At 39.3% G+C, this 8895-nt stretch overlaps 1 protein-coding gene across 1 annotated transcript in view; it reads left to right on the plus strand.

The window, feature by feature from the left end:
• CACUL1 (CDK2-associated, cullin domain 1) overlaps positions 1–8031 on the plus strand; it is a 147481-nt gene extending 139450 nt beyond the window's left edge. The window contains exons 8-10 of the mRNA XM_009326037.1: positions 1698–1836; positions 5309–5352; positions 6513–8031. Coding sequence (XP_009324312.1) covers positions 1698–1836; positions 5309–5352; positions 6513–6553 — 224 coding nt within the window. The 3' untranslated portion in view covers positions 6554–8031. The remainder of the gene's footprint in view (positions 1–1697; positions 1837–5308; positions 5353–6512) is intronic.
• Positions 8032–8895: the final 864 nt, after the last annotated feature.

An 8895-nucleotide genomic window follows, 5' to 3' on the forward strand; every position in this document is an offset into this window, starting at 1 on the left:
GCTGCCTGGCGGAAAAGGACCTGGGGGTGTTGGTCGACAGCCGGCTGAACATGAGCCGGCAGTGTGCCCAGGTGGCCAAGAAGGCCAATGGCATCCTGGCCTGTATCAGAACTAGTGTGGCCAGCAGGAGTAGGGAAGTGATCGTGCCCCTGTACTCGGCACTGGTGAGGCCGCACCTCGAATACTGTGTTCAGTTTTGGGCCCCTCACTACAAGAAAGACATTGAGGTGCTGGAGCACGTCCAAAGAACAGCAGCGAAGCTGGTGAAGGGTCTAGAGCACAAGTCTTAGGAGGAGCGGCTGAGGGAACTGGGGTTGTTTGGCCTGGAGAAAAGGAGGCTGAAGGGAGGCCTCATGGCTCTCTACAACTACCTGAAAGGAGGTTGTAGCAAGGTGGGTGTCAGTCTCTTTTCCCAGGTAACAAGCGATAGGATAAGAAGAAACGGCCTCAAGTTGCGCCAGGGGAGGTTTAGACTGGATGTTAGGAAAAATTTCTTCACGGAAAGTGTTGTCAAGCATTAGAACAGGCTGCCCAGGGAAGTGGTTGAGTCACCATCCCTGGAGGTACTTAAAAGACATGTAGACGTGGTGCTTAGGGACGTGGTTTAGTGGTGGACTTGGCAGTGTTAGGTTAACGGCTGAACTTGATGATCTTAAAGGTCTTTTCCAAACTAAACGATTCTATGATTCTATGATGAAGGAGATTAGTGCATTGGTTTTTGTTTAAACCACCTGTACGCTAGTAATGATTATTTAGTGAGCTTGCTGGTTAAAGACTGTTGAAGCTTGGTATCGACCAAGTAAACATATGTAGGAATTGAATAAAAACTTGTGATGTGCCTTAGTGAATATATTTAGAAGCATCTGTTTTTTCCAAGTAAAGATGAAGTTTAAGATAACTGCTACAACCTCTGGAAAGTCTGGCTTCAGAAATACTTGAGGAGTATTTATTTTTCTCAGAACTTCTTACACAGTTGCTATAAACCCAATTTTCATCCTTTGCTCAGTCTTCTGTGTTTCTTATAATCAGCCTTGAAGCAGCTTTAAGGTAAACTGTCTTGCTCCTGTAAGGCAATGTTCAGTGTAGTGAAATTAAATCACATTTCTATCCCGAAGCTGAACTAATACAGGTTAAAATTATGTAATGAACATTAAAAAAGTGTTCATCTAAGCTTTGGAAGACCAGTGAGAGAATTGCATTAATTCATATGAAATGGGGGATGGAGAAGGGTTGTATGGTGATATTACTGTGCTTTCTAGAAGTAAGGCTGAGGGAAGAGAGGTGTGAGTTTTGTGAATACGTTTCCCAGGGTAAAGTGTTACGAATGATCAGATTATCAAGGTGAGTTTGCTGATCATCAGTGCCTGTCCTTGAGAGTGTTCAGAGACTCAGCAGGCCCTGTGAGATGCAGCAAGAACTGAATTTCAATTTGATGATGAGGTTGATGCCCAAAAAAATAGTAATTCCTTTATCTACATGTAAACATCTGATTTATACAGGCTGATTATTTGTTCTGCTTTAAGGCTTGGTTTTTGTGGGTTTTGGGGATGGTTTTGGGGTTTTTGTTTTTGTTTTTTTTTTTAATTCAAGATCCTAAAATGTATTTAAAATAGAGCAAAGTTACATTTGTCAAAGAGTAAAATTTTCACAAAAGATCTCTTCTGTATGTTTTGTTGTTGCTTTCCCTCTTCTTACAGAATGGGTACAGATGGCACCAGCTTTATTTTCTAAATTCATCCCAAATATTCTACCCCCTGCTGTGGAATCTGAGCTTCAGGAATATGCTGCTCAAGACCAGAAACTTCAAAGAGAGCTTATGCAGAATGGATTTACTAGGTAATAATTATTAGTCTTCAGAAGTAATTGTGCTGGACAGTGCTGAAATGGTAAAAATGGATACACCTGAAAATACTAAAGAAATAATTTAAGAGTTAATAAATAACCTTCACAACTCAGTATCTGAAATACGGCCTTATTTTCCACATGTTTTGAGTGCTATCAGCCCTGCAGACGGTACCAAAAAGTAGATGATTGGAAGTGAAACAGATTGCTTACAGTTCATGCATCCCTGTGTTTTGACTGTGCTTCTGATGCACGATCATGCTCTTGTTCAGCCCTTACTTTGGCCATTTATTTACTATAAGCTGACTTTTTTTCACGATGGTTCTGAAAATGTCAGTTGGTGACTTCTCCTTATTCCACTTTCAGAGCTATTTATACAGTCAAGGTGTTTATCTTAAATAGGCATTTCTCTTCTGAATATTGCATTGGGGGGAAAAAACCCAAAGAGTAAAAGAGACAGCAGAAAACATTCATAACCTATATTGTTCACTCTGGGCAGTGCCTGTTGCTCTATGCTCTTCTATGTAACTGCCTAGACGGAAGCACAGTGCTTTCACCACAGCAGTGTACCACTTTTGCAGTAGTCTGACAAGCCAAGATCAGGCTGGGGAAGCTATTGTGCTTTGTTCCCAAGAGGTTCGTTTTTGCATAAAGAGAATACATCTTCATCTTTCCTGTTACCTGTGCAACACTGAGAATCTGGTCCTGTAGTTTCAACACCCACTAGATGTGGGTATGTTTAGTGTTAGTGAAATCCACTATGTTTAGTGGATTTCATACTCTTGTGTAGTTTTCCTCAAAGGTAATCTCTGTCTTCAAAGCTTGGTAAATTATTGAGCTTCAAAACTCTACTACTGACCCAAATGTAAATGGTATCGTAGACTCACTCCTTTCTGTTGAGGAAAGGAATTTTTTGATAGATAAGCATGAGTTAAGAATGAGTTAAGCATGAGTAAGAAAGCCGTAAGAGCTTGGGCTGAGAAAAACTGCATTTGGCCCAAGAAATAGAAGTTTGAGACTGTTTGAAACTGAGTAGGCATATAATGCTGACAATAGAATAGACTATTTCAGTAGGAAGGGACCTACAACGATCATCTAGTACAACTGCCTGACCAATTCAGGGCTGACCAAGTTAAAGCATGTTATTAAGGGCGTTGTCCAAATGCCTCTTAAACACTGACAGGCTTGGGGCATCGACCACCTCTCTAGGAAGCTTTTTCTAGTGTTTGACCACCCTCCTGGTAAAGAAATGCTTCCTAATGTCCAAAAGAATGTAATGCACAGAACAAAACAAAAAAATGAACATTTTAGTTTTGTCTAATTTTCAGTCATACTAATTCTGTAGGTGGCTTATAATAGTTCTGCTTACAACTGTGTTTCACTGGTTTCACACTTCGTAGATAGTTAGAAATGAAGTTTCTAATAGTAGTAACAGTCCATATCCACAGAAACAATCAGTTTCAAAACCATTTTTCCCTAGGTACCTGAAAATAAGACAGGTTTGTCGGCTTGGCTGTCAAGTTCTTTGGCTGGTGCTGTATAAAAGGCTAGGAAGGGTAGTAGGAAGGATACTGACCATTGCAAAGGCTAGATGCCTCTGTGGTGTTCTCTTGTTAGAGACTTGGTGGGATCCTCAGAATATATTTTAGAAACTCCTGTTTTATGCAGAAAAGTAATTCTCTAGCACTGGAACTAATGCAAATCCATAGGAAACTGTTTCTGTCCTGTGTGATAGGTGGGGACAAAGAGGAGATTAAGGCTTGAGGATAGTTGTACAGGGTAGAACTAAGTAAAGGTTTCTGTGTCACATATTGTTTGCGGAGTCTAATTTCTAAGAGTTCCTTTTGGCTTTCTGCAGTATGTGATCTTCTGGATATTGGCCACGTGAAGAGTCTTGGTATGTCTTGTAGGTTTAGACAATTGGCCCACCCTAGCCCATGCTTTGGTGCAACTGCTGTTTCTATGTAGCCTGCTTTCAATTTATTACATAAAAATGCAAAATAAAACTTTGCAGTGGAGTAACTGACTGGTGGCATTTAGTTTCTGATGAATGTGTTTTGCACAATACATTTTATATGGTTGTACTGCCAGGGAGTCAGTGCAGTTTGGTAAACATGAAGGTTATATAAAGTGTTAGAGTAGAGCCTGTCATCATTGAAAGGACATAGGTAAAAGAAAACTGAAGTACAGGTGATATAATTTGCTACATGGCATTTTGCAGTGGTATTTGAAATGCATTTTGCCTTGAAATGTATTTCAAGACGTAATATGCTTCTTCCTATGTTCAGGAACATAGGTTATACTTATTTATAACCTTTCAGAATTGTTTGGAGGTTATATTCCTACATATATAAATGTATATGTGTATATGTATAAAAAGGTTGTTTTTCTCTTTTACCAAGGAGTGTGCTAAGTCTGTTCTCTTCCGGGTTAGCATGAAATGTCATCTGTTCTCCTATAATTGCACCAAAAAATGGTCGTGCCTTTGCTGCTGCACTTCCTACAACAATAACCATGAGGAACACAGCACAGTGAGGTGTCTTCAGCATTAATGACATGTCAGGTTCTAGCTGAAATACTCAGCTTATCAACACGATTAAATACTGTTGCTGCAGAAAGTGGGAACACAAGCCAGTTGCTTGGCAGTATTTCTCTTGTCAAAGACCTTAATCAAGGCATACACAGCAGGTCCGTCACCTTAAGAGTGGTTTCAGGGAAGAATATATTATTAGAAACCCCCCCAATTTCTACCAACTTCCAGCAGATAAACGTGAAATTATAACCATTGTGATGAAAATATATTGGAATCTCTCTTCCTTATATAACAGTTTCAATAGCATATCTATCATCACAAGACACTTATGAAGCAGCAAGATTTTCCAGCTTTAAGAGTTTGTCTGCACAAGACTAAAAGGAAAAAAATGTTTTCCAAATAGATGGGAATTTGACTTTGGGTTTTCAGGAGCAATGATGTCAACCGGTGTTTATACAACTTTAGTTATTTATTTAAATCTTCTGCTTGAAGAGGGAGTGCTGTCAGCACAGACTTGTTTGGAGTCCGATTGTTGGGTTTTCAGGAGCATCTTACCTTTTTAGACTGACAGATGCAGAGTTTTCCATGTAGTTCTATAAAGTTTGTTTTCCTTAATTCAAACTTCTCAACCAATTTTATGTGTGACTTAAGACCACATTGCATAGGAGCAATTTTTCCTCATCTTCATTTTGTAAAAAATTATCCTATAAAATAGAACCTACTATCTTTAACAAAAGGATGAGCTAATTAATTCTATAAAATATAGCTTATACTTCTGTTTTAGTAAATGGAGAATCCTGCAGTCATGTGTTATTGCTCTTATGTTTGCATTTTGTTTCTAAAGTCTGTGAAAGTTGATGATTGTGCTGAGGTATTTCACTGTTGTTTTCCTTTTCTGAAAATGAAAATACCTTTCTTCCCCTTCTTTCTTAGAGGTGACCAGTCACGCAAGAGAGCTGGAGAAGAGTTAACTTACAGTAAGTATGCATCTAACCCTGCCCTGCAGAGTGCTGCAGTCCCTGATGGGTTGGGCATACAGGTAGCGGTGGGCTTCTGGGTTCTCGGGGAGGTGGCGAGGTGTCAGAGGCTGCACCTCCATGATGTAGCTAGCTGTCTGCCAGTGTAACCTTTACCATTCTAAGTAATGATACAAACTTATTGGGTCTAGAGTCTGGCTAACTGTGCTACAGTCCCACAGCCACCTGTAAGGTAGTAAGGTATCTTAGCTACCGAGGCCAAGGTACTTCCACTTCATTTAAGTGTACAGCTGAGGTCTTAAGGAAAAAGAACGTAGTTGTCTGAAGTCTCTGCCTGGTCAGGATGCACATAACAGGCAATGAAATGATGAGACAGTCCACCTCTGATGTAAAGCACCCGCTGGTGATGCGTGTTTCTGTCTGTTGACAGAGCAGAGGGTTTGGAAGGGTTCTGCTTTTCAACTTGGAACCCTCAATTACGTGTCTAATACAACATGGGATCCACCTGCGTTGAGATACTAAAGGCAGTATTTGGGAAGTTCTCTCCCATTTGTAGATGAAGTCTCTTGCTGTGTGTTTATGAGGTTCTTCACTTTGTAACTCCCTTATTTTCCCCCAATATAGATTAAGGGGGTGGGGGGGAAGAAGCACAGGAAGGAATGATATTTCCATTCTCAGTTGGTTGCTCTACTCCAGGCATCCCTAATTTGGGTGCAGTCAGTCAAAGGTCCCATCTTCTGTGCCGATTAAATATTTGGCCAGGAGAGAATCTAGTCCCATACGTTCTAGGTTAGGATTTAAATACGATGTCCTGGTTGCTGGTCACTAAATAGCATTGGGGATTGGGAAATAGTATCTCTTCTGGTGCTGTTGTTTTCAGTTCATCTTATTGTATTCTTTCTGCCAAGCTTCTCTCTATGCTTTCAGCAGAGTATGTTTGCTTTATTTCCTACCATAAAATGTCATGCAGTTTTATGATGAACTCTTACTACAACCTGAAATGAATGAATAGCTGTTTACTTGGTATATCAGCTTCAGTTTACAGTGTTAACGTTTTGCAGGCAATGCTGGTTTTCAGGTTGTTGGGGGAAGGGGGGGCAAAGGATGTAGGGTGAAAGTTTAATATGAGAGAATTTGTTGAACTTTTTATGTAATTTCAGATGGCTCATCAGCTTGTGCAAGTTCCAGGGGGTACAGATAGTGAATATACTGGATCAGCTTCTATTCCTAGCCAGAACAGACACTGGAGGAGCGCAGGTGGTATCCGGAGCCTCCTTTGGCAACTGCTGATACTCAAGCTCTGACACGAACTATGCCTCAAAGAAGAGTTTTGGACTTTTTTCTTCGTATAATAAAATGTCAGTTGCTGCTACAATTGGGATGACTTTGAAAGACATGATTCCTTGGTCTGGCCTCTCAACAAGTCCATGTTCTGCGTTTTTTTTTGTGAGGAATGCACCTTGAAAAACAATCCTTTCAAAGTGGAAATGGGCAGCCGAAATCAGCAGCTTCCAAAAGCGTTAGAATGGAAGAATCTTTTTTGCACTCTTTTCTTAATATTAAGGACATTCTTAAAACTAGTTAACACGTCAGTGTATTGGTTTTTAAACTTCAAGGTATTTTCTGGAGCTTTTACTTAAATAATAAGAATAAAGTTTCATTATTTTGCAGTATTTGTTCATTAGTTTAAAAATTGTCACCTTTTAAGAGTTGGTCCCATATAAACGTATCTTCTGTCAGGGAGTTTTAAATTCCAGATTTTTCTTTTATCTCTTTTTTTTTTGTTACTTGGTACTTTGAAATCTGTTTTCCTATGTGTTTGTACTCTGTGCCTTCAGCTTGTGCACTTTGCAACTTTATAGACCATATTTTGTTACTCCAAAATGTGTTCTTGAGGAAAAACTTGATATGAACAAACATGCTGCAAAGTTGCACTTTTCTCTTGCATTAATGGGAGGTGAGTTTAAGAAGGAAGAAAAGTTGAACCTGTCACCACAACTAATAGTGACTTGGAAGCTTGTCCCTTTTTATTTTTCTTGCGTATTAGTGTTTAATGCTGGGACCAACTCTTGTAGAACCCCTCTCATTGTCTTTTCATTGGCTTCCATAATTGCAATAGATTGAGATGTGAATTCCAGACTGGATGAAATACTAAGATGTATTTTATGCTGTGCTGTGTAGAAACATTGTGGGCAAAATTCTCCAGTCTAGTAGGTCTGCCAAGTGCATCTCCGTCACCACAAACCAGATTTGCACCTGGCTGATCAGCAAACGATGGTACCTGTCCAAGATCACTTTGTGGCTCCTGTGCCATTTCTCCTGTTTCGGGGATGTGATGGGGGTGTGATAGTGGATGTTGTCAGAATCAGGGAGTTGAGGAGTGGTGTAATGCATGCATGTGTACCCATCGGCCTCCTGTTTCCAGTCTTGTGTAAACTCAGCTGGAGATCCAGCTGAGCCCAGTTCCAGGAGATCTGGACCTATGGTCTGAATCCTAATGATTGTGACGTGGGTTTTAATCAGTAGTATGGCTAATGCAATTCTTTCATGAGGGGAGAAACATACTTGAAAAAGCAGTTTGACTACAGGTTGGGTTTTTTTATTTTATTACTATGGATTTATTTTTATCACCTTTAGTTATGAAGAGAAATGAGTTGGTAATATAAAATCTTTCTGAAGTGAAACGAAAGTTTGTTCAGTTTTGTCTTGCACAACTCTTACGCCTGTTTAAAAAAAAAAACACACAAAAAAACAACAGAACCCCCTTTATGCTTGCATGAGTTCATTACAAAATGCAGGAAAAATAAAATATAGATGCGGCAGGGACAAAGTTTCTTTTTGTTTTGTAGCCAGACTTCATGTAAATGAATTTAATTCTATCAGTTTCACGTCAGCCACTTTGGCAATGCTGTTAGTTTGGCGGGTGGGGGGGAGGAAGAATGAGGAGGACACTGCTGTGATTGACAGATTCAAATCTGATTTACCTATATATTTCTTTGCATATTTGCAAAGCCTATTTAATTTTGAGGAAGTTTTTCTTTTAAAATTAAAAAGGAATACTTCACTGTTTTGTTTTCTATGTAGAACAATGCCAGCAGTCTAATCTCATCCCCAACAGTGGAAAACCAAACCACTCTGAGTAGGGATTTTCCAGTGTTGATAGTGTTTGCTTCAACTTTGCTACCAGCTACTTAAGTTGAAGCAGAATTAGACAAAAACAGGAATTTTGAAAATTTTGCTGAAGTACGCAATGGAGAAGTTAATGAAGGCTAATAGGGAACAAAAATTATTTGCCAGCTTCCAGATTTTTATCAGTTTTGGCTTTAAACAAAAATAAAACCTCTGATAGTGTCCTTAGCTTTAAAAATCACTGTTTGCTGAAATTACAATATTCTTGAGTTAAGAATAGATGCGTTAACCTAATTTGGTTAAAATTTGTTTACAACTTCGTTACCATTCTGGTTCACATAATACAGTAATCAAGCTCTGTCATGTTTGTCAAGTGATCACAATGTTTTTCTGTTCTTAAAGTGGTTTTACTGG

Source organism: Pygoscelis adeliae, unplaced genomic scaffold (assembly GCF_000699105.1).
Source record: "Pygoscelis adeliae isolate BGI_AS28 unplaced genomic scaffold, ASM69910v1 Scaffold4, whole genome shotgun sequence".
Lineage (NCBI taxonomy): Eukaryota > Metazoa > Chordata > Aves > Sphenisciformes > Spheniscidae > Pygoscelis > Pygoscelis adeliae.